This window comes from Panthera uncia, chromosome D1, assembly GCF_023721935.1.
Source record: "Panthera uncia isolate 11264 chromosome D1, Puncia_PCG_1.0, whole genome shotgun sequence".
NCBI lineage: Eukaryota > Metazoa > Chordata > Mammalia > Carnivora > Felidae > Panthera > Panthera uncia.
In genome coordinates this window covers 107,187,062-107,212,671 of record NC_064808.1, presented here as the reverse complement: position 1 = coordinate 107,212,671, position 25,610 = coordinate 107,187,062, and the positions used below count along the sequence as shown (strand labels likewise).

At 39.6% G+C, this 25,610-nt stretch overlaps 1 protein-coding gene across 3 annotated transcripts in view; it reads left to right on the top strand.

Annotated features, from left to right (window-relative positions):
• Window positions 1-25,610, top strand: part of GRIA4 (glutamate ionotropic receptor AMPA type subunit 4) — a 394,136-nt gene that overhangs the window by 296,099 nt on the left and 72,427 nt on the right. For all 3 annotated transcript variants that reach the window (XM_049614164.1, XM_049614163.1, XM_049614162.1), the window contains 2 exons: window positions 6,249-6,302; window positions 23,870-24,028. In XM_049614164.1, the coding sequence (XP_049470121.1) occupies window positions 6,249-6,302; window positions 23,870-24,028 (213 nt within the window). The remainder of the gene's footprint in view (window positions 1-6,248; window positions 6,303-23,869; window positions 24,029-25,610) is intronic.

Sequence of the window (25,610 nt, the reverse complement as noted above, 5' to 3'; positions counted from 1 at the left end):
TTGCTCCTAGTTCTACGACTCCATTCAGTTCCTACCCCCAGAGGGCCCTCGGTGGGGAGAAGTGATCTACAGTCTTTGTTCTGGAAGGACGAAACTGAAGGGATTTTTTTAACATCTGGAATACATTCAAAGAAAAAACCAATAGCCAACCAGTACTAAGTATGGATGTCCTTAAAGTATATAAGACAGGACAAAAGGAAAAATCATATATCAGGAATGAAAAGAATTTATTAAAGATACTGATTCATCCCTATTTCTCTATATCAAAATAAACCTTTTTTTCTTATTTTTTTTTAGATATCCAAATTTAGATATCCAAATAAAATCATGGTATTTCATGCAACTTGAGTCCTTGATTATACTCAGAGATTAGGAACTCAGAATATAACGTACATGTGTTATGCTACAGAGATGAAAGCTTGGGACAGTTACCCAACAAAGGTATTTTTTTACCCTTAACAATGTCACTGTCACATTGGTAATTTTTTTTTTTAATTTGGAGACTTAGTTTGGTTTCCCCTGAAGCAGATCTTAAGACAAGGATTTGTGTGTAATCAGTAGGTTTGGGAGTTGAAGAACACACTGGAATTGCAGTGGAGAAATGCAATCAATTAAAGGCGCATTTGTCTAGAAAATTGCCATGTGGGTGACCAAGGCTTAATCTCATTTGATATTAATGCAAATTACTAGAGGATTATTGTAAATGTCATTTGAAATTAGTGTAAATAGAACACACATGTCAGACTCCTCTCTCTGGCATGGGCGTTGGAATACCTCTGCAGCAGCTCCCGTCCGTCTCTGTATGGGGGCTGCTGGGGAGGAGGGCATTAATTCCCTGGCACCTCTTGCCTGGCCTGCTAGCCCGCCCCACCATGAGCAAAGTGGGCTCCAGGGATCAGAGAAGAGCCCAACATCCAGGAAATTCAGGTGCTGGCAGTTACAGCAGTATGCACTGAAGTGCTAAGAGGAAAAGCATTGGTGGGCCATCAGTAGTGTCTGTGACACTCACTGGCCATGCAAACACATGACTGTAAGCCTGAGAAAGACTCTCCCCTGACATCTTTTACCGGAAGGCAGTCAGCCACTGTTCGGAGCTTCCGAAAAATGAGTGTGTCCTAATTAGAAACTTCTGTAATTTCTAACATCTTCAAGTGTGGAAGGAAAAAATACAGTTGTGTGTGTGTGTGTGTGTGTGTGTACTGATGAGAGCTCTCATTCTCTGTCCTCTCCCTAAATCTCTTCTCACACAAATAGCCTTAGTTCCTTTTGTTCTGGGGTTCTTCATGTTCCCCTCACTGACTGTGAATCGCATCCCAGAAGTAAAGGTCCTGTTGTTCTCTTACATGGTTGTAATTGAACTCTGCAGTGTGTTTGCAGAAATCCTTTGCCTTATGTTTTTCTTTTGGTGAAACTGAGGTAAACTAGCTAATCAAACGAAACAAGGGAAAGCTTTTGTTTCTCTCTATAGTAAGGTATTTTGAAGCACCCTGAAAGTCAACATTCAGGAGGCATCTGGGGGGTTGGGCTTTCTACAGAGACAAGGGACTAGTGAGTGACTGCCCTCGTTACAGTAAGTCTCCACCATTGACGAGGCATTGTGTCCCCCACACCACCAGGTAGGCTGTACTGGTTGGCCACTGTCATGGAATTTTCTGGAACGTGATAACGGCTGGGAGAGGAATTTCTAGCTGCCTATTAAATCGGAGTAAAAGGAGAGCCAAAATCAATCCTACTCGGGTGTGCCATTGCTGGTCTCTAGCTTGAAGATAGTGTTCACTACAGTGATCGTGGCTTCGTAATAACAGTGGGAGGTAATATACAGCACCTCGTATCTAGAGAGACCCCTGAATGCTTTATAAACCATTGATACAGAAAGGATTCACGTAAAATTGTATGGTGGGTTAAAGGCCAAACTCCCACCATTTACAAGTTTCAAATTGATCTTAATATACTAGTGTTTGTGGCATTTATAGGCTAACTTCTTTATTCATCCACTTAATCAGCATTTATTTAACATCTATTCTGTCTTTAAAATTACCTTGTTCTCCCTACAAAATGATCCCACTTCTCCTTCAAATCCATGGCACACCCTTTACTCGGTATTTCAGTCATTTCTGTTTGAGGCTTATCGTCTTAGGAGAGAAATTAAACACTCTTATAACTGCAGCACCGACTTATCTTTTTAAGCCTTGAATCTCCTTACCCTAAACTTATACATAGGACACATTTATTGAACTAAATTTATTTAAAGGTGGGGTCAGGGCTCCTGGGTGGCTCAGTCGGTTAAGCGTCCGACTTCAGCTCAGGTCACAATCTCATGGTTCATGAGTTCTAGCCTGACGTTGGGCTCAGTGCTGACAGCTCAGAGCCTGGAGCTTTCTTTGCATTCTGTGTGTCCCTCTCTCTCTGCCCCTCCCCAGCTCTCTCTCTCTCAAAAAAAAAAAAAAAAAAAAAAATCAATCAACATTTTAAAAATTAGAAAAAAATAAAGGTGGGATTGAGGTGAAAAGTAGCCTGGGTTCATCCTTCCCTAATTTTAATAAATGAATAAAGACTTAGAAGTTACAGTCATAAAGATTATGCCATAATTTGTTAATAGAACAGTTTGGTGAGTGCATCTGGCATTTACCTTATTAAATATGCATAGGCCTGACTTTAGAACTGAATCTTTTGACCAGCAACATAGATATTTCTCAGCAACTGTTTCCTAAAAAACAACCACGAGAAAGTAATCAAAGAAATCAATTAGTGCCTTTTCTGAAGCATTTTATTCTTGTAAAGATGGGTTCTTCTGAAAGTGTATAATCAGTGTAACTTGTACATTCTCCCTAACTCACTCTTTAGAACTCTGAACAGACACTTGATCATTATTCTTTGTCCATTTATCATCCTCTGTGTCTTTTAAGAAGATAACAGAGATGGAGTCTCTACTCCTACACCTTTCTGTCTTTATGAAAGGCCATAATTAATTGCTGCAGCAAAGTCTTTGTTGTAGATATTGCTTTCCCATAACAAGTGGGCCAAACACACTGTGTGTTGTGCTGTTAGATATTAATATCTTTCACCTCACACTGTTTATTTTCCTTCTTTATAAAGAATGTCAGAAATAGCAAGACACAGGTGTGGTCTGCACCCAAAGTCCAGCCACTCAGATTTTTTATTTTGTTTTGTTTTTATACAACATAGTCTTCACTTTGGTTGAGATGACGACAGCCGTGGAGAACCATACCCGTGAGACTGTTGGTTTTACACAACTATAAAAACAATGGAAGAACCTAAGCAAATGACACCCGAGGTGCAGGGCCCTTTACTACAGAGTAATGGAGTATAAATTGGATTTGTTTTCACAAAGAAACTTCCATCTAGTGTTGGATGCTTGGCAGAGGGACTGAGATCTGGCCATTATTAACCCCTGGCCACCCTCAGTCAGGGTGGTGAGTGTTCAAAGGCAGTGAGGCTCTCACATTCGTTTTACCCCAGCCAGGATCTGGCTCAGCAAAAATGGCATTCTCTGTAGCGTCCCCAGCCAGGGAAATAAATCCTCAGATCACTGCTCCCTGAGGCCCCTGGTTCCCAGAATGTTGAGGCGTATCACGCTCTGCAAGGCCTCTTCTGCCGGGATTTTTGTCACTTTCAATTGTGGTTTCTAAAAGTCCTCATCCCTCGAAAACGCATTACATAAGCTTTAATTTATGACAGCTCTTTTCTAGGCAGTCTGGAAATGACAGTAATTTCCTCGCAGAGACACCTAGTGCAGAATTTCCACAGCTTTTTCACATGTGCAAGTGTTAACTCTTGAAAATGATTCTAGGGGAAAGCACAGGTTACTGACTGCAGCCACAGAGAAACCCCAAGCCGAGAGCACTGAGAGAGAAGAGGCAGCATGAGCAGGGGGGCTTAAAGAGAGTGCAAAACGGCTTACACAGTCAAGCCAGAGAAAGTTCCAGTGAGTCAGCAAGAGATTAATAATGAATTGTCTTGTGGCAGCAATCCCTGCTGAGGTCAAATAGCAGGAAGTGCTGGCCGACTCGATCATCGACTCTGCAGTTTCCTACCAGTACCAGCTGTCAAGTGTCCCTAGATCATTGTCTTTTGTACAAGTTGTACCTGAGATTCCGGAGAAAAAGAGGGCTCCTGCCTGCCCAGCCCCCGCTAAATCACTCGGGTTTGGGTTACCCAATATGGTGACTAATTAAGCGGTTTCTTTACTGAACTTTCCTTATCATCCCGTCTCTGTATTGCTTGTTCTTATTTCTGTGGTGAGACTGTCAAGGGGTGTTCAGTTTTAGATAAACTGGGGACAGGATAAATGGGGCAATATAAAAACTACTTGTAAAACATTGCAGATGTGTAGTTGAGCTTCCTGGAGAGTGAAGTCTCCAGGAGCCAAGAGTGAAAGAAACTTGCACCCAGGGAAGTTGCCAGATTGGGCAGCCTGACTGACTGGGGGTTTCATGCTCACCCGAGAACAGGGACTTTGGGCTCAGCCAAGGCAGTAAGTTAGACCTCAGGTCCCTTTTAAAGCCACGTTCTAGAAGAGTGACAACCCAGTCAAAGAGAGGAGCAGAAAAAAATCTGCTTCCTGTACAAGGAGTCAGCTGAGTATTTTCTGCCTTGGCCTGGGCTCAGTGTGGTGAGGGAGACACCTTCTGTGAGAATTGGTCATCGCAACCTTCTTGAGGTAGATTGTCGTTTAAATTTGAATTTATTCCACCTGCTGAGATCTGGGAATCAGTGACATCAACACTGCAGTATTTGTCAGAACACACAGATGTGTGAAGGGTTATTGGTAGAGAATCTCCCAGAATTGTTGAAGGGAAATCCTCATACTTAGAATGCACGACATATCCTGAACAATATGAACAAATATTTCAAAGTAAAATTTCCAAACAGCCTTGTAGTGAAACTGCAGAACCATAAAAACAAAGAGGAGGTCTTGGCTGTAACCAAAAAGGAAAGATGGCATGAGCAGAGACACCATTTCACCAATAGCCATGTGTGCAAAACCCTGTTTTCTGTTTCAAAAGGGTTTTCCTTTATTTTATACACAAGTCACCAATTTACAAAGAACTACTGTTAGAGGATGTTAAAATGCTAAAAGCAACTTAATTTTTCCTTTTATGATGAAAGTACATGAAATTCATGTATTGTGTTATCACCTTTGGGGAACCAGTGAGATTCCAAAGCTGCCCGTCGGTAATTGTCATTAGATTTTCTCTCATTGAAGGAATTTTCAGTTTTATAGAAAATAAGAGTTGTAATTTCTTTTTTTTATTATTTTTTTTTAACATTTATTTATTTTTGAGACACAGAGAGAGGCAGAGCATGAGTAGGGAAGGGGGAGAGAGAGAGGGAGACGCGGAATCTGAAGCAGGCTCCAGGCTCTGAGCTGTTTGTTAGCACAGAGCCCAGCGCAGGGCTGGAACTCATGAACCGGGAGACCATGACCTGAGCTGAAGTCAGACGCTCAACTGACTGAGCCACCCAGGCGCCCCTAAGAGTTGTAATTTCTAATGCAACTTTATTCCTGCATTAGAAATTTCTGAGTTTCTAATTTTCAAAACATTTCTGAAAACATTCTTAGGGGAAAAAAATGAATCTAGCAGAGACAAAAAGTCTCTTGATGTTTTGTCTTTAGTCTTTTTATTATAATAAAATAATAGTCTATCCATATGCAGGGGGGAATTAACTAAGTATTCTATAGTATCAGAGGTGTCTACACACAGAGATTGTGCCTTAGAAAAACCTTGCTTCCTGCTCGGGACAAAAATCCAGTCTACTCATAGAAAATCATTCTTAACAATTGAAGACACCAGCAGCCTATCATACATTTCTATAAATTATCAACAAATTAAGGATGACTATAGTCTTTGGACCAGAATAATTTTAAGTTTCTTATGTTAGTGCATATTCCGTTATAGAAATATTTATATAAACTATCAGTTTGTTTTATCACCTTGTCATTCTCTTTGAGGGGATCATAGCATAGTAGTTTTCTGAACAAGAACAAGGTATAGTGAATGAAGAGTCATTTATACAGCACGATTGAAATTAGAGGGTTTTCTTTTTTACTTTAATCACTTAATTTTTAAGGTGGCTTGTGGATTTCTTCTATTATAACGAAAACTGTAACATTTTTTCTTCATGTTTCCACAAGGAATTATGCTACAATAGTTAAAATTCTGTTTTTAAAAATATCATTCAGTGAAGTTAAACAGGTTTTCTCTTATTTCCTTCTGTCTTTGCAGATTGTGAGTGTTGGGAAGCATGTTAAGGGTTACCACTACATCATTGCAAACTTGGTAAGAACTCTTTATTTTCTGTTTTTCATAAGAATTGCTCAAGCATTCCAGATTATTTTAACTGTGCTTTACAATAACAGTTCAGTAAATGAATAAACTATATTACTTACTAATCTGTTGGTAACACTTAGGATAATATTTTTATTGCAGTGGTCATTGTATTCATAATGTGCAATTCAATATATTTTGGTGCAGACTAGCTTGACATCTGCCAAAGCAACCTTAAAAGTAATGATAATGTTTGCTTTACTGTGATATCACTTGGCAAATCAAATAATGGTCTTTCCCCTGTATAAATGGTAAATGTACCTATGGATCCAGATTTCCATTACTTGGGCTGTCACAAGGATCATCAAACTGATGACCCATGTCCTCTGATTTTAAGAAAAAGCAAGATTGAAATGACTATTATATAAGGAAGTCTTTTGATTGGGAGTGATCCATGTATTTTTTAATTATGTCAGTTTTTCATATATGTAGAAGGTTATCGAACAAGATACATACATTAGTATAAAATCCTAAAAGGCCTAAGGCAAGTCCTTTTAGATTTCTTGGCAAGGCTTACCAAGTATTTCTTGTTAACTGCGGTGAAGAAGGAAAGCAAACTATGTGGAGAGCCATTCTCCTTGCTTTATTAGAGTGCCATCTGCCCCAAGGGCTTGCTCTCAAAAGTGGTTCATTTTAGAAAAGTTAAGAATTTTTTCTCCTTTTTCTCTTTCCCACCGTATATTTCTTTGGTGAAGATCTTTTGCTTACAGCAGAAGAGCCAAAGGCTACAATAGAGATTTCAGATTTATCCATTCTTGTCATGTAGTGAGTGGACCATCACACTTTGAGACAGGAATTTTCAGTCTTTAGTGAACTGGATCTCACTATGGAATAGAGATAGTAAAATGCAACAATAGACTGTAAACTCCTATTTCCTTGTTGTTATTAATAAAGTATAATTTTGCTAATTCATGGATTATCATGAAAACACTGAGAAATTTTGACTTGTCTTTTCCATTGCTTTTAGTAGGTCCATAGTCTGTATGTTTTAATACATTTTATAAAAATATAATTCTTAAAGCTAATATATTCTCATATTAGTCACTAGAAGAGAAAAAAGTCTTATGTTTATGGAATGTGTACAGTCACAGTGACATTGTACAAGGTGATTCTAGCAAGTGGAGCGTTTTGACATCTCTTCTTTCCAAACAGTGGAATTAAAGAAGGTAAAAAAAAGTCAGTGTGTTACAGACTGTCATACCAGAAATGAATTGCTGACATTGACAAACCAGTACAAAATGGAAAGAATGGTTATAACATCCTAATGGCTATCACAGCCTTTCTTAAGCAGCCCTAGGAGATGACAGCATATTTAAGTTATGTGTGTCATTACAGCATATGAAGTAGGAAAAAATATTTGCCTGAATTAGGGCATAGATCATCACTCTCACTAAAAATAACAAAGCCCTTACCATATGTATTTGATATCATTGTAATACATGATTATTCAGTAACTTGTGCAGATCTAAATTATAATATATTTATTAATTATGGTTTCTATTGACTTAATTCATTTATCTCTAAATAGCTGTGACTTCCAAAACCAGAATGTTTTTTGTTTCATTGGGCCAGTCACGGGCTGTTTCCTGAAAACTACTGCATAGGATTCCCAAATGTGAAGTAAATCCATTATCAAAAGAAAGATTATATTAATATACTTAATGTTGAAAGACTGAATGATTTCCCCCTAAAATCAGGAACAGACAAGAATGGCCCCTCATCATTTCTGTTGAACATGATACTAAAGCTTCGAGCAAGGGATACTAGGCAAGAAAAAGAAATAAATGGCATTCAGATTAAGAAGAAGAGGAGATTTTTGTGAATGTAAAATCCTAAGGAATCTAACTAAAAAACTGAAAACTGATAAAGAGTTTCAGCAGGGTTTCTGGATAGAAGGTCAGTATTAAAAAAATATATATGTGTATTTCTGTACACTAGCAACACATTCTGAGAGTAAAGTTAAGAGAATAATTCCATTTATAACTTCCACTTACAATTTGCAACTAATCAGGAACTGGTATTTAACCAATTCATCGGGACTGTTTAGTTGGAGGGACCTTGATGGTGGGGTAGGAAGCTCCTGAACTTCCCTCCACCCCCAGACACACACAGAGTCATCGCCCTGGGAGAAATCCAAGCAGCTAAGAAACTACACACACTGAAATGGATAGGAAAGGCTGAGACCACTCTTTCCATAAAAACTACCCCAGCACAGTGCCATACAATCAGGAGGGAATCCCCAACGCCCAGCTTCTCCGTGAGCAGTGAGGATTTGGACCATACATTTAGCACCCCAGCTTTTAAGGCTGTCAAGAGACAGGCCCCGAAACACCTAGTTCTGAAAGCCAATGGTTATATGTCCATGAGACCCACAGGACTATAGAAAACAAAGAAGCCATATTCTTAATGGGCTCGTGAGCATTCAATGTAACTATCCCCACAGACCCTATTAGCACAGAGGGAGCAAGCAAAAATGCTCGTCTCCACTCTTTCCCTGAAAGGCAGTTGACTATCTACTTCACAGTCTGCTGCCTCAGTGTCCATATGTAAGGGTCCACCTGCGTGCATCAAAGAACTGGCCATGATTCTTCATGGAGCCCAGGAGAGCTGGTGGACATTTCTGTCACCTTCTCCTTCTGGCTCACTCCTCCTATAAAACCAGGACATCAACCTGTCTCTAGAATATTGTACACGTGCCTGGTGACCTACCCAAGGGATGACTGGATCTGATAGGCAACAGAGCTTATATTCACAAATCCCACAGTACTGTAGCAAGCAATGAGGCATTTCTTAACAGGTATGTGCAAAAGTACTAACCCAGGCCATCCCCCCAGGGCTCAATGTAGAGGCAGCTGGCAAGGTGCACATTTCCTAGTCTTTCCCTAAAAGGGGGTTTGACCGTATATTTCACAGGCTGCTACCTGAGAGTCAAACTTCCATTCAGCCTGCATCTAGGTGCTGACTGTGATTCCTTCCTTTGGAACATTGGCAGGCCTGTCAACTACTAAGATCCACTTAAAAAAGAAAAAAGAAGCTGTTTGAGCAATCACATAGGTTTAAGAGACAACCAACAATTTAGTCCAGGCCCATTTGATGAGGCTCATCTCCTATATGTGACCAGTGTGCCAAGACTGGAAGATGTGTCTGTCTTATTTAATGTGCAGAAACCAACCAGCACAGGGAATCAGTAAAAATGAAGAAATGAGGAAATATGTTCCAAACAAAAGAACAAAATAAATCTCCAGCAATAAATCTTAATGAAATGGAAATAAATGATTTACACAACAGGGTTCAAAATAGCAGTCATAAAGATGCTTATCAAGGCCAGAAGAGCAAAGTATTAACAAAAATAAGAATTTTGACAAAGAGTTAGAAAATATTTTAAAATGCCAAACATAAATCACAGAGCTGAAGAATACAATAAAATTCAATAGAGGTGTTCAATAGGAGACTAGAATAGGTAGTAAGAAAGCTCAGCTAACTTGAAGACAAGGCAGTGGAATCCATCCATTCAGAGAAGTAAAAAGAAGAGGAAAATGAAAGAAGTAAAGATAGCTTAAGGGACTTCTATTACACCATCATAGATCAGTGTACGTATTATAGGGCTCCCAGAAGAAGAAGAGGAGAGAGGAACAGAAAGCTTGTTCACATAAATAATGGCTGGAAACTTCCCTAACCTGAGGAAACAAGTAGAAATCAAGATCTAGGGCAGCATGTGGGTGGCTCCGTTGGTTAAGCATCCGACTCTAGACTTCAGGTCAGGTCATGATCTTGCAGTTTACAGGATCGAGCCCCACGTTGGGCTGTGTGCTGACAGTGCCGAGCCTGCTTGGGTTCTCCCTCTCTCTCTCTCTCCCTCTTTATGTACCTCCCCTGCTCATTCACTCTCCCTCTCAAAAGAAATAAACATAAAAAAAGAGATATACAGTAAGACACATTATAGTTAAGTTGTCATAAGTTAAAGACAAAGAGAGCATCTTAAAGGCAGCAAGAGGAAAACAACTTATTATGTATAAGGAAACCACCACAAGACCATCAGCAGAAGGTTTATAAGCCGGAAGAGAATAGGATGATATATTGAAAGTGCTGAGGGGCACCTGGGTGGCTCAGTCAGTTAAGGGTCCCACTTCAGCTCAGGTAATGATCTCAGGATTCATGAGTTTGAGCCCGTGTTGGGCTCTGTACTGTGAGCTCATAGACTGGATCCTGCTTTAGATTCTGTGTCTCCCTCTCTCTCTCTTTCCCTCCCCTGCTCAAACTGCCTCTCTCTCTCTCTCTCTCTCTCTCTCTCTCTCTCTCTCTCTCTCTCAAAAATAAATAAATAATTTTAAAAAAAAGTGCTGATAGGAAAAAACTGGCAACCAAGAATACTCTACCTGGCAAGGTTGTCCCTGAGAAGTGAAGGAAAGATAAAGAACTTTCCAGACAAGCAAAGGCTGAAAGAATTGATCATGAGTGTTTCTATAAGAAATGTTAATATTTAGGGGCACCTAGGTGGCTTAGTTGGTTAAGCATCCAACTTTGGCTCAGGTCATAATCTTGCAGTCCGTGAGTTTGAGCCCCACGTCGGGCTCTGTGCTGACAGCTCAGAGCCTGGAGCCTGCTTTGGATTCTGTGTCTCCCTCTCTCTCTGCCCCTCCCATGCTCATGCTCTGTCTCTCAAAAATAAATAAACATTAAAAAAAAGAAATGTTAATGTTTAAAGCTGAAATAAAAAGATACACATTAGTAACATGAAAACACATGAAAGTATAAAACCCAGCGGTAAAGGTAAATATATAGAAAAATTTACAATACACCAATATTGTCATAGTGGTGGGTAAATAACTTTAACTCTACTATAAAGGTTAAAAAAAACAAAAATATTAATAATTATAACTACAATAATTTCTTAATATATACACAATATAAAAAGACGTAAATTGTGACATCAAAAACATAAAATGTGGGATGAAATGTGTAGAATTGTAGAGTTTTTGTATCCATTCAAAGTTTAGTTGTTACCAGCTTACAGTACATTGTTAGAGCTATAAGATGTTTTATCTAAGCCTTATGGTAACCACAAAGCAAAAACTTCTCATAGAAACACAAAACATGAAGAGAAAGGAGTCAAAACATTACCACTACAGAAAATCCTCAAATCACAAAAGAAGAGAGGGAGGAAGGAACTATAAGTCAGTTAGAAAACAATAAAATGTTGGTAGTAAGTCTATTCCTACCAACATTTATTTAAATGTAAATGGGCTAAATTCTCCAATCCAAAGAGATAGAGTGGCTGAATGAAAATAGGTTCCTAAAAAAAGAAGGAAAGAAAGAAAAGACCCAACTCTATAGACACTCATTTCAGCTTGAAAGCATACACACAGATCAGAGGTGAAAGAATAGAAAAAAGAGATCATGCAAATGGAAACTGAGGAAAGAAGAAGTAGCTATAGTTATACCAAACAAAATTGGCTGTAATCCAGAAAGTATAACAAGAGACAAAGAATGTCATTTATAATGATAAAGAAGTCAATTCATCAATAAAATATGACATTTGTAAATATTTATGTACCCAACGTCAGAGCACCTACATATATAAAGCAAATATTAACAGATCTGAAAAGATAAATAGACAGCAACACAAAAACAGTAGGGAACTTTAATACCCCATATTCAGTAATCGCTAGATCCTTGAGGCAGAATATCAGTAAGGAGGGCTTGGACTTAAACTACCTGTTGGACTACGTGGACTTAACAGAAGTTTTGATTTAACAGTAGCAGAATATACATTTTCAAGCACATATGGAACCTTCTAGAATAGATCTTATGTTATGCCACAAAGCAAATCTTCATCAATTTAAAAACACTGAAATATCAGGCATCCTTTCTGACCACACGGATATGAAACTAGAAATCAATTCCCAGAAGAAAATTCAAAAATCTACAAATATGTGGAAATTAACCATATGCTCCTGAATACCCAGTGTCTTAAATAAAAAATTAAAAGAGAAATCAAAAAATATCTTGAGACAAGTGAAAACGGAAACATAACTTACTAGAACATGTGGGATGCACCAAAAGCAGTTCTGAGAAAGAAGGTTGTAGTGAAAAATGCCTACATGAAGACAAAAGATACCAAATAAGCAGTCTCACTCTATACCTCAAGGAACTAGAAAAAGAAGAACAAACTAAGGGCAAAGTTAGCAGAAGAATGGAAATAGCAGAGGTCAGAGTGAAAGTAAATGAACTAGAAACAAAAAAGACAATAGGTCAATGAAACTAAGAGCTAGTTTTATGAAAAGGTAAACAAAATTGAGAAATCTTTAGCTAGACTAAGAAGAAAGAAAGAATACTTGAAGAAAATAACAAATGTTAAGAAGATGCAATACAATTCATGACACAGATACTAAGGATCGTTAACACAGTGCTATACACAATTATACACCAGCATTAAAGGAACACTAGGAGAACCAGATAAATTCCCAGAAACATACAGCCTACCATGTAATATGATGAAAAAGAAAATCTAAAACAGTCCAATAATAAGTGAAGAGTTTGAATTGGTAATCAAAATGCCCCCACCAAAAAAAGTTCAGGACCAGATGACTTCATGGGTAAATTCTACCAACATTTAAAGAAGAGTTAATACCAATCCTTTTGGAATTATCCCAATAAATAGAAGAGGAAAGACCGCTTCCACACTCGTTTTAAAAAGCCACTGTTACCCTGACACGAAAGTCAGACAAGGACACTACGATAAAAAGGTAAATTAAAGCCTTATATTCCTGATGAACATAAATGCAGAAATCTTCAACAAAAAATTAGTAAGTCAGGGGCGCCTGGGTGGCGCAGTCGGTTAAGCGTCCGACTTCAGCCAGGTCACGATCTCGCGGTCCGTGAGTTCGAGCCCCACGTCAGGCTCTGGGCTGATGGCTCGGAGCCTGGAGCCTGTTTCCGATTCTGTGTCTCCCTCTCTCTCTGCCCCTCCCCCGTTCATGCTCTGTCTCTCTCTGTCCCAAAAATAAATAAAAACGTTGAAAAAAAAATTAAAAAAAAAAATATTAGTAAGTCAAATTCAGCAGGTATATTAAAAGGATCATACCAAGGCCATACCAATATCAAGCATGATTTATCCCAGAGAGGCCAAGATGGCTCACCATCTACAACTCAGTCACCACATTAACAAAAGGATTAAAAACACATGATCGTCTCATTAGATGCAGAAAAAGCATGTGACAACATTCAACATCATCTCATGATAAAAACTGGGTATAGAAGGAATATACCTCAACATAGCAGAAGCCATGTATGACAAGCCCACCACCACTACCTTCATACCCAACTAATGTTGACAAGCTTTGAAAGCTTTTCTTCTATGGTAAGGAATAAGACAAGGATATCCACTCTCACCACTGGTTTTCAATATAGTGCTAGAAGTCCCAGCTAGAGCAATTAGGCAAGAAAAGAAATAAAAGACATCCACACCAGAAAGGAAGACATAAAATTGCCTCTGCTTGTAGATCTTACAATATTATATATAGAAAACATTGATGGGGCACCTGGGTGACTCAGTTGGTTAAGCATCCGACTTCAGCTCAGGTCAAAATCTCAGGTTAGTTAGTTCAGTCCCTGCTTGAATCGGGTTCTGTGCTGACAACTCAGAGCCTGGAGCCTATTTCTGATTCTGTGTGTGTGTGTGTGTGTCTCTCTCTGCCCCTCCCCAACTCACACACACACACACTCTCCCTCTCTTTCTCAAAAATAAACATTAAAAAAAAGAAAACTTTAATGATTCCACTAAAAGTATTAGAATAAATGATTTCATTAAAGTTGCAGAATAGAAACTCAGTATACAAAAATCAGCTGTGTTTCTATACAGTAACAACAAACCATCAGAAAGAGAAAATAAGAAAACAGTCTTATTAATAAGAGCATCAAAAGTGATATAAATATTTAGGAATAAATATAACCAATGAAGTGGATGATCTGTATACCAGAAACCCAAAGACATGGATGAAAGAAGACACGGGTAAATGGAAAAATATTGTGTGTTAATAGAATGGAAGTATTAAATTAAAAGTATGTGTAGATTTCCATACTATCCAAAGCACTGTCCAGATTGAATGCAACCCCTATCAGTATTAAAATACCATACTTTGCAGAAATAGAAAAAAACAATCCTACAATTTGTTTGGAGCCCCTAAAGACCCCAAATGGCTAAAGCAATCTTAAGGAAGAAGAATAGAGCTGGAGGCAGCATGCTTCCTACTTCAAACTATATTACCAGGCTGTAGCAATCAAAACAGTATGCTATTGGAATAAGAACAGACACACAGATCAGTGTAACAGCACATAGAGCCCAGGGATAAAGCTTTGCATATATGGTCAATTAACTTTCATCAAATCAGCCAAGAATATACTATGGGAAAAGTCTCTTCAATAAATGCTGTTGGGAAAAGTAAATATTCACGTGCAAAAGAACGGAAATGGGCCCTTGTCTTATACACAAAAATGAAATAAAAATTGGGTTAAAGTCTTCAACATAAGACCTGAAACTATAAAACTCCTAGAAGAAAACCTAGGACGTCATCCCCTTGACATAGACCTTAGCAATGGTTTTTTGGATTTGACACCAAAAGCACAGCCACATAAAGCAAAAATAAACAAGTGGGACCACAACAAACTAAAAAGCTCTATCTCGCAAGGGAAAGCATCAACAAAATGAAAAGGCAGCTTACAGGATGGGAGAAAATATTTGCAAACCACATATCTAAGAAGGGGTTAATATCCAAAATATACAAGGATTTTTACAACTCAATAGCACACACACACACACACGTGCACACTTCATTTTAAAAATGGGCATAGCACCATTTTAACAAAGACACAGATGGCCAACAGTACATGAGAAGGTATTCAACATCCCTCATCATGAGGGAAATGCAAATCAAAACCCCCATGAGCTATTCTCTCACATGTGCTAGGATAGCTATTCTTTAAAAGAGAACAAATGCTGGGTGTAGAAAAGTGGGGAAGCCCTGTACACTGTTGGTGGAAATGCAGCCTCTGTCGAAAACAATATGGAGATTATTCACAAAATTAAAAATAGAACTACTATATCATCCAGCAATCCAAGCTCTGGGTATGCATCCAAAGGGGGGAAAAATCATTATATCAAAAAGATATATATACCCCCATTTCATTGTAGCACTATTCATAATAGCTAAGTTATAGAAACACCCTAAGTGTCCACCAACAGATAAATGGATAAAAGATATAGGACACATTCAGCCATAAAAAAGAACGAAAGCCCACCATTTGTGACAACATGGATGAATCAGGATAACATAATGCTAAGTGAAATTAGAGAGAACAAGACAAACACTCCATGGTATCACTTATATTGGGAATTTTTTTAAAAATCTAACTCATGGGGTGCCTGGGTGGCTCACTCAGTTAAGCGTCCAACTCTTGGTTTCAGTTCAGATCATGATCTCACAGTTTGTGGGTTTGAGCCACATGTCAGACTCCATGCTGACAGTGTGGAGCCTGCTTGGGATTTTCTGTCTCCCTCTCTCTGCCCCTCCTCTGCTTTCTCTCTAGCTCTCTCTCTCAAAAAAAAATAAATAGATAAACATTTAAAAATAAAATAAAAATCTAACTCATAGATTAAGTCTTAGAGAATAGGGTTTTGGTTGCCAGGAGCTGGAGGGTGGGGGACATAGGAAGACATTGGTAAAAGGGTACAAACATTCAGTTAGGAGATGAATATGGTCTTGGAATCTAATATATAACATGGTGGCTATAGTTGATAATACTGTATTATATAACTGAAATTTGCTAAGAGAGTAGAACTTAAGGGTTCTCACCTAAAAAGAAAAAAAAAAAAAGGTAAACACGTGACGTGATGGATGAGTTAATGAACTCGACGGTGGGAACACTTTCACAAAGCATCAGTACATCAAATCATCTCCTTATCTGCTTTAAATATATTACAAATTCACTTGTCAATTGTACCTCAATATAGCTGAAAGAGAGACTGATTTAACAGTAGTAGTTAGAACTGATTCCTAAATGAACAATTCTTACTGGTTACTGGTAGATACAAGTTGTCCAGACACTTTAAAATATTCTGTAGTCAAGGGCACCTGGGTGGCTCTGTCGGTTGGCCGTCCAACTTCAGCTCAGGCCACATTCTCGCAGTTCACGAGTTCGAGCCCCGCGTCGGGCTCTTTGCTGACAACTCAGAGCCTGGAGCCTGCTTTGGATTCTGTGTCTCCCTCTCTCTCTGCTCCACCCAACTTGTGCTCTGTCTCTCTGTCTCTCTATCTCTCTCTCTCCCTCTCAGGAATAAACAAACATTTTTTTTAAAATTTTTAATATTCTGTAGTCATAACGTTGAAAAGGAGAGCAGAAAGTACGAACACCAAGTTGAATTTACCAAAGAATGAAGCAAGGCAGACATCAGTATGTGATGCATGAAATTATCTACAGGCACACATTTTTGCAAAAGTCCAGAACCTCCCTTATTTAAGCAGGGTTAACTCCACGGAGAAGTTGAGTTTCATTATGGATATTTTGGGGGATATTTCAAAATGATAAATCTCTAAACCGAGAAAGAAAATAAGTACAGTCACAGAAACGTTGGCTCCTTAATGACCATCAAATTCTTTGGCTGAAATATCGAAGGCAGACTCCACATATTTAAATAAAATAATATTCCATTTCATTATGAATAAGGATGCGAATGGGTTGTGAAAGCTCATCAGCATTCCTTAAAACCGTCTTTTCATTATCCATAAGTTAAATTTATCATCTTCAATTAACTGTGATTCAATCTCACACAACCTTCTGTCTTGATGTAATGGGACTAGATTGATGTCCTCGTGCCCCACTGGTTCCCTTTGTAGCTACTGCGGTGTGCTGGGAATCTCACCTCCATTCAGGAGTCAAAGGGAATGAGGACCCTGTTTCTTTATTACCCAAACTTTATTTAGCCTGCCAAGAGTCCAAGAACACCCACAGGGAGCTGGCATCATCTAAATAGCATGAGCTGTGCCTCATGTGTAGATGAATGGACATGCCTCTCCCAGATTTTTGAAAATTTTCCGTGATATCACTGCCACTATCATTAACAATGGAATACTAAGAATGAGTAAATTTGTAAGGAAAGATTGCTGAAATCTGTCTTTTCTCTGTCCTGTTTTTGTTTGTATGTGGGAATATTTTACTTAGACATACCCATCATCTAGAGGTACTGGTGAAAGCCCATGGTATCTCATTAGATTAAGCTTTGTTCTAGAAATTTCCCAGATACTTACAGGCAGGAAAACTTTATCTGTTGGTTCACTATACTGTCTTTTTCAGAGATCTAAGGGAGGAAATTGCTTCCTTACTTTGCCCACAGACTTTCTTGTTTCAGATTCTGTGTTTACTTTGCTCCCGTGTGTGTGTGTGTGTGTGTGTGTGTGTGTGTGTTTTAAGACAGGTATGATCATATTTTTTCCCAGCTTAAATTATTTCTTTGACTCCAGGCTGCAAATACAATAAAAGGATTCAGGTGCTTTGTGAAAGGGAAGGACCCTGAGATTTCTCCAACCCTACCTGGTAATACTAGTCATCTCACCTCTCCACAAAACTGGCAGGTCAAAAATGACACACTGCCACCATCCCATCTGTTACCCTCTCCTACCAGGGTAAATCGAGGTGCCAGGCTGCAAAAATCCTTAATGGTGAAGTGTTGACACTCTTTTCCCCAAAGCACAAAGCCCTTCCAGCTTTATCCCTCTTAATCCCAGATCTTTTCTCCCACTGCACCCTACATGTGCCCCTTCCTGAAATCAGACTAGTTCCCAGATACCTGGTATCTCTCTACAGCTTTTGCTCTGTCTCCCTGGGAGGCACTTACCCCACCCAATTAAGAGTCACATCTTCTAGAAAGCTGTCCTTATGCACTTAATCTGATAGTGTCTTGTCAGGGCTCACAAATCACCCCGTGATTTATAAAGAATACATATAATACAAAATGCATTATATTTTTTTAGTCATGAAATCATTATTTTACCTCCTGTATACCAGATATTCTCCACTATCCTGTGGCCCAGCTGCCAGTAAGACATTATTAGCACCCCGCAAGCTCATTAAGGGCATTGGGGCACCTGGTGGCTCAGTGGGTTGAGCCTTCGACTCTTGATCAGCTCAGGTCATGATCTCACAGTCATGAGATCAAGCCCCATCTCACAGTCATGAGATCAAGCCCCATGAGATCAAGCCCCATCAAGCTCTATGCTCAGCATTGTTTAAGATTCTCTCATTGTACCCAACCCCTCTCCCCGCTCCCCCGACTCACGTGCTCTCTCTAAAAAAGAATAAGAGGTGGACACAGTGCCTTTTTTGACCTTATAAAAAGTGCCCTTATCCTTCCTCTTTGCTTAGTGGCTGGGTATCCTCTGTCTCCCAGCTTATGTCATTGTGCTTATTTCATTGCCATAATTATTCTAATTAACCCTCAACATAGACCATATGTTATTTTATAGACTGGACTTTGGGGTTCACTGTAACTTATCCAAGATCACACAGACCCTAAGTCTCAAAAGCAAGACTGAAACTCTGTCCTGTTTGATTGCAAAAAATAAATCAATCAAATAAATAAAATCAAGATGGGTAAATACCTGCTGGAGCCACAAAATGGGCATTCATTTAAATATTTCGTATGCCAGACTTGAGGGGCACCTGGCCCTGCAAACCTTCTCTGTGTTTGTATTCATATCTTTCCTCACCCCTCCTCCAGCAGAGTGTGTAACTAGAGCCATCAGTAGGCACAAGAAGCTGTGGGCATTGTTGCACCCACAAGGCAAGGTCCTGAAATCTTGCTCTCATTTAGATTTCTCATTTTTTTAAAAAAATTTTTTTTAACGTTTATTTATTTTTTGAGATAGAGAGAGACAGAGCATGAATGGGGGAGGGGCAGAGAGAGAGGGAGACACAGAATCGGAAGCAGGCTCCAGGCTCTGAGCCATCAGCCCAGAGCCCGACGCGGGGCTCGAACTCACGGACCGCGAGATCGTGACCTGAGCTGAAGTCGGACGCTTAACCGACTGCGCCACCCAGGCGCCCCTAGATTTCTCATTTTAAAAATACATTCCATTTCCATGTAGGAAAACACCTGGACCTTTCATGAAGTAGTATAAAATTATAAAATTACGGAATGACTGGGGTATGTCCCTGAAGACTCACTGCATCTGTTCCTTGCCTGTCCCTCACCTCAGCACGCAGAACCACACAGACATGCACACATCACCCACACCTCATCTGGAAGGTAAGGAAATTACAGTGACTTCTCCACATGTCAGCATCCAGTTGATGTCCAAATGGGGACTAGAACTCCATTCCCAAAATTTGCACAATAGCATAGTTTTGCTCTAGGGCGATGACCCCACTCGAGATTCCATGAACTTGAAGACATTGTTTTACCTCTTGCTTTGTGCTTACTGCATTTTCTAACTTCTGCATTGAGCGTATCTGATTCCACCATCTATACACTTGATCACCAAAAGTGCATACTTTAAGTCAATTTCTTAACAACCCAGTTTTTAAAAGACGTTAAAAAAGGAAACCTCTCCCATGCTCCCTGGCAGTCCTTCTGTTAACTGACCAGAGCTGTGTCGATATGATTTAGTCATCCTTTGAGCCTGAAATGCAAAACAGCAGAAATGTAATCAGAATTAGACAAATGCTAAAGGGCGAGCATTTATTAAACACCTATGATGTGATCGACCTGCAGATTTACATCTGTAGTCAGCAGGATATCTGAAGTCCTGTAGTTTATTAATTTCCCTCTGCTTCTTTGCCCCCATTGGATGTATGAACTATAAATGGACATTAAGAGGAAAACCGAGTTGGAGGTTAATCTTCCCTTAGGGTATCAGTGTATTATATAGACACTGTTAAGTTAGTCAAGTTAGTTACTCAACCATGGATTTCACACACACATACACACTGTCTGAAGAGTTACAATTTTATAGCAGTGTCTTCACTTCTCTGGTTAAAAACTGAAGTCTAAAAGCCACCAAAGAAACTGTTTCCAAGAATACTGCTTCACAGTCTAGATCCTATCACTCTTCGATCTAAAACCCTTTAAAGTATATGAAAGGAAAAATATTGCCTGTCCTCAAGCAGACATGGCTAAAATTAACTGAGCCACCCACCATTCATTCAGATCATAACTGAAAGGAGTTTAAAATCAGATGCGGTAATATTTTTTCCTTCACCTTCAGCAGAGCAGTAGGATAGAATCAGAGAAATGTGGGCTGTTATTCATCAGTTAGACTTTCCATCAGATGGTTTTTCTGAAGGCTGCGTCTCTGCCTGTGTCTTGCAGCTGTGGGATAACGCGATGAGAGACAGCGCAGCAGCTCTTTGATTTCAGCCTCTGCTGAAAGAAAATAATAATGTCGTCAATTAGCAACTAATGCAATAGTTGAATCACTGTGGCTTTTAGAAAACTGAATTTTTATGTTTTTTTGGCCTGACTGTGAATCTGCCCTATTTTCTCATAGACGCAAACAAATGTTCGGCTGACATTTTACTAGCTTGAGATTGATGGACAGTGTTTTTCCCATTTCAGAAACGTAGACTTGCTTTTTGGTGTCTAGTTTCTTTCCCAGTGAAATGAGAATGTTACTGATGAGCTGTCAAATTAGCTGGCGCGTAATAGGCCTGAGATAAATATTTGTCGAGGGGATTAATTAATAATAGCTATCGCTGGCTGAACTCAAACCAGATGTGCTAGCTACCCCAGCGTTGTGACTGTTGTGTTGCACACAGGAAACCTGAGGCCAGAGGGTTACGGAGGAGGGGTCAGGGTCCGGGCAGTTTTCTACAGTATCACCCTCCCTCTGCTAGAGGCAGTGATGATAGAGACCAGAACTGAAAACACATACTCTTGTAGGAAGACACAGGAGCAGAGGGCAAAAACGGCAAACGCAAGAGTCATCCTGGTTCATACACATAGTGTGTGTTTCTGGGTAATCCTCCAGAGTCTTGCTGTAATCTGCCGAGCCTGGGTCTCCTTGTTGGTAAGAGAAGTCTGAGACGCCGGTCTGTCTCCAAGCTTGTGATGAGAACTAACTGGATAGCCCGTGTGAGGTGCTCAGCACAGTGCCCGACACATAAGAAGCGCAGCATCAAGGTTAGCTATAAACGCACACTCCTGGAGGTTTCAGGAGCAACTTTGCATAGTGGCCAGTAGACGGGCTCTTTCTCCTCAGGTAGCCACACAGCAGTGTGTGTATATAACCTGCTTTGTTATTAACAAAAAACACAGACGTTTCCAAAATCGAGTCTGAGACACATTTCAGGAAGAGAGGGAACACCAGGTCTTTCTCTTCTCCCTGATTCCTCCGCTGGTTCTCGCTGCGACCACAGGATCACAGCTGCATATTTTATTTTTGCCAAAGAATAAATAAATAGATAAACAAAACACTTTTTCTTAGTTTCCTCAGCACAAGTGAATCAAATTCACATTAAAAACAAAACAAAACAAAAAAACAAAACATGGGGTGCCTGGGTGGCTCAGTTGGTTAAGTGTCTGACTTCAGCTCAGGTCATGATCTCACGGTTCGTGGGTTCAAGCCCCGCGTCGGGCTCTGTGCTGACAGCTCAGAGTCTGGAGCCTGCTTCGGATTCTGTGTCTCCCTCTCTCTCTGTCCCTGCCCTGCTCATACTCTGTCTCTCTCTCCTTCAAAAATAAACATTAAAAAAACTTTTTTTAATGACTTAATTCTAAGAGAAAACCAAAAGGAAGGCAAATAAGGATGCTACAAACTCATGAGCATGTGTGTTGGGGGTGTGGGGGAAGGGCAAACGTTTCTCTGAGCCAATACCTTTGGTTTTGTTAATTTGCTTACCTAATAGGCTTTTTTCTCCTCTTCTTGCAATTGCCTATTTGTTTTTTAATTTGTATTGAGTATATTTGTAATGCACCTTAAATACTTAGCAGAAAAAAGGGCCCAGGTATAAAAAAATTAGATGATAGATGGATAGATGGAAGGAAGGAAGGAAGGAAGGAAGGAAAGAAAGAAGGATGGAAGAGAGGGAGAGAAAGAAGGAAAGAGGGGCACCTGGGTGGCTCAGTCGGTTGGCATCTGCCTTTGGCTCAGGTCATGATCTCACAGTTCGTGAGTTCGAGCCCCACGTTGGGATCTCTGCTGTGCACACAGAGCCCACTTCAAATCTTCTATCCCCCTCTCTCTCTGCCCCTCCCTGACTTGCACTCTTTCTCTCTCTCTCTCTCCCTCTCTGTCAAAAATAAATAAAAACTTTTTTTAAAAAAAGGGGCACAGGGTGCCCGGGTGGCTCAGTCAGTTAAGCGTCCGACTTCAGCTCAGGTCATGATCTCACAGTTCGTGAGTTCAAGCCCCACATCGGGCTCTGTGCTGACAGCTCAGAGCCTGGAGCCTGCTTTGGATTCTGCGTCTCCCTCTCTCTCTGACCCTCCCCTGTTCATGCTCTGTCTCTCTCAGTCTCAAAAATAAATAAAACATTAAAATAATAATAATAATAAAATAAAATAAATTAATTAATTAATTAAAAAAGGGGCACCTGGGTGGGTCAGTCAGTTGAACGTCCAACTGTAGCTCATGTCATGATCTCATGGTTCGTCAGTTCAAGCCCCACGTCAGGCTCTGTGCTGACAGCTCAGAGCTTGGAGTCTGCTTTGAATTCTCTGTATCTCTCTCTGCCCCTCCTGCATTCTCTCTCTCTCTCTCAAAAATAAATAAACATTAAAATATTAAAAATAAAAAAATTAAAAAAGAAATAAAATAAGTGATTTTTCCAGAATTTTTGAAACTCAGATAATAACTGTGTGGACCAAGAGAGAGAACACTCTTCCCTCAAAGCTCCCCTAGCCCGCCTGGGGACACCATCTTGTTTCCCACACACAGAAGTCCACAAATGGCCTGTGTTGCTCTCTTCTCTTCTGTTACCACATCCTAGGACTCTAAGGGTTGTAGTGACTCATACGATCAAAGCTTTTACTCTCCCTGGCTCAACTTATTGGCTCTGTCTGCTTTTAGACTACTTTGTAATTAAACTGAACCCCCCCTATAAAGGTACTATGCATCACATACTCAAAGTATACTACCTTGATATTCCCTTCGCATAAGACACGTTTCTACATATCTACATCAGAGGGCAGTTATGGCCTCAATAGGAGACGTTTTGGTACTGTCATTTTCATCTGCTATATCCCCCTTCATGCTTCATAAAAGGCATTCAGAGCCATTCAAGAAATACTTGTTAAATTGAGTTGAACTGAACTAAAAATATCTTTATTGCTTTCCCCATGTATTAGATTTTGAATGACAGAATTTAACAGTTAAATTGGCATAATTAAACCCTCCACGTTTCCAGCCATTGCTTTATTAGAAATATAGATAAATGTACATGTTGGTTATTAACTTACGTTTCCATTGAAGAGCTGAAATGTATAATAATGAACTAAACTTAACAAACTGTCATATTGATTTCTATAGGGATTCAAGGATATTTCTCTGGAGAGATTTATCCATGGTGGAGCCAATGTTACAGGATTCCAGCTGGTTGATTTTAATACACCTATGGTAACCAAACTAATGGATCGCTGGAAGAAACTAGACCAGAGAGAGTATCCAGGATCGGAGACTCCTCCAAAGGTATGTATTTGTTTTTATCTTACGTATTTTTAGCGTTTTTAAAATTTAAGGTAGAAAGTTCACTATGTAGTTGTTCTCGTAAATGTTTGTCAGTTATAGTGTGGCATAGAGCGGAAGCTTTTTGTCACTAGCACTGCACTGTACAAGTCTTTAATAATTTCTAAGTTTTATATGTAAGAGCAGGATTGTTGGACATTAGCTCGAGTAGTTTACTATTATTATTTTTATTCCTTCGCATATAAATTTCTGTGAAGAAATTGTAGACTTTAAAACAATTTTTCACTCACTGAATATCTCAAAGGTGAACAATCCTTGGTAACTAGTCCACCCCCAAACCACCGCTAGGCAAAAACTATATTTGCAAAGTGATTTATAATGAGTAGGCAAATTGGGGAATTGGTAGAAATGTAAAATGCAAAACTCTTTGACACTAATAGTTCAAGGTCAGGTTGCTTCATGTTTCTCTAACTGACGTTGCAGAAGCATGTTAGTGGTAGCCACAAAAGAAGCTGGCAAACTTGTCATCACAGCCCATTTTCTCCTCAGCTGAAGAGACAGTGGCCGTAGACATCATGTAAATAATGGTGTATTGTGTCTCCAACTCCAGCTTAATGGGTTTGAGCTCCTGCATAATTACGGCAGTTCTCATTCTCAATGTGCACTGATCCTTCACTGTCAGTGTTTTCTACTAAAATGTTTTCAAATGTCCTTTGGAAATTCAATCCTAGAAAACTATAGGTAATCTAGATCTAGAGGTAAATAGTCTTACGTCTTTTGTTCTCTCAGTGTAACACTTTTCCCACCAGCTATGTCAATTCCCCTCGGTAAAACAGGAATTTGGCTGATCGTATCAGCCTCACTACTCTAGAATCATGAAATTTCAAAACAGAGCCTTTATTGAGTATCCGCTATGCGTCAAGCACCATATCCAACCCTCTGATTTTAGGAGCTAATAAATACAAGTTGTTACACAGGTGTGTTAATTGGCCATCTCTGAGTTTGCAGGATGCCCAGAATTGAATCATGGGCTTCCTGAGTCTTAGACAAGTGCGTTGTCTACTATATTTTACCACTTTCTGTACTTTGGATAATGCATGTGAAAGCATATTAAAGAGCCTAAATATTTTTAAGATGCAAATCACCGTCCAGATTCAAAGCACCTTGAGAAGTCCTTTAGCCTTCATGCAAGTTCAGAGATAAATCCTCCGTAAAGCCCAATTATATCAAGCATTAATGTGCAAAGAGAGGATGTACAAAGTTTCCTGTTGGACTCATTTCTGATCCGGACACTTTGCCACACGTTCCCCTCATTCTCTTGTCTGTGTGCAGAGACTTCCTTGCACTACTGCTCCTCACACCGATCTGTCTGACTCTTTCTTCCTCACCCTGTCTATGGTCACACCGTCATTTTGCTTGGCATTTCTTCCGTAAACCATCTTTCAAAGATCTTGTGACCCTTTGAGCTGTGGTATCTAGAACAGGCTTCAAGCTTCTCTGTAGGGTTTTGTGGCTCCTTGTGGCTACTAACATCACCACGTGGTCAGAGTGTCCACTGTGGTTCTCCCCTCTGGGCACACTGATG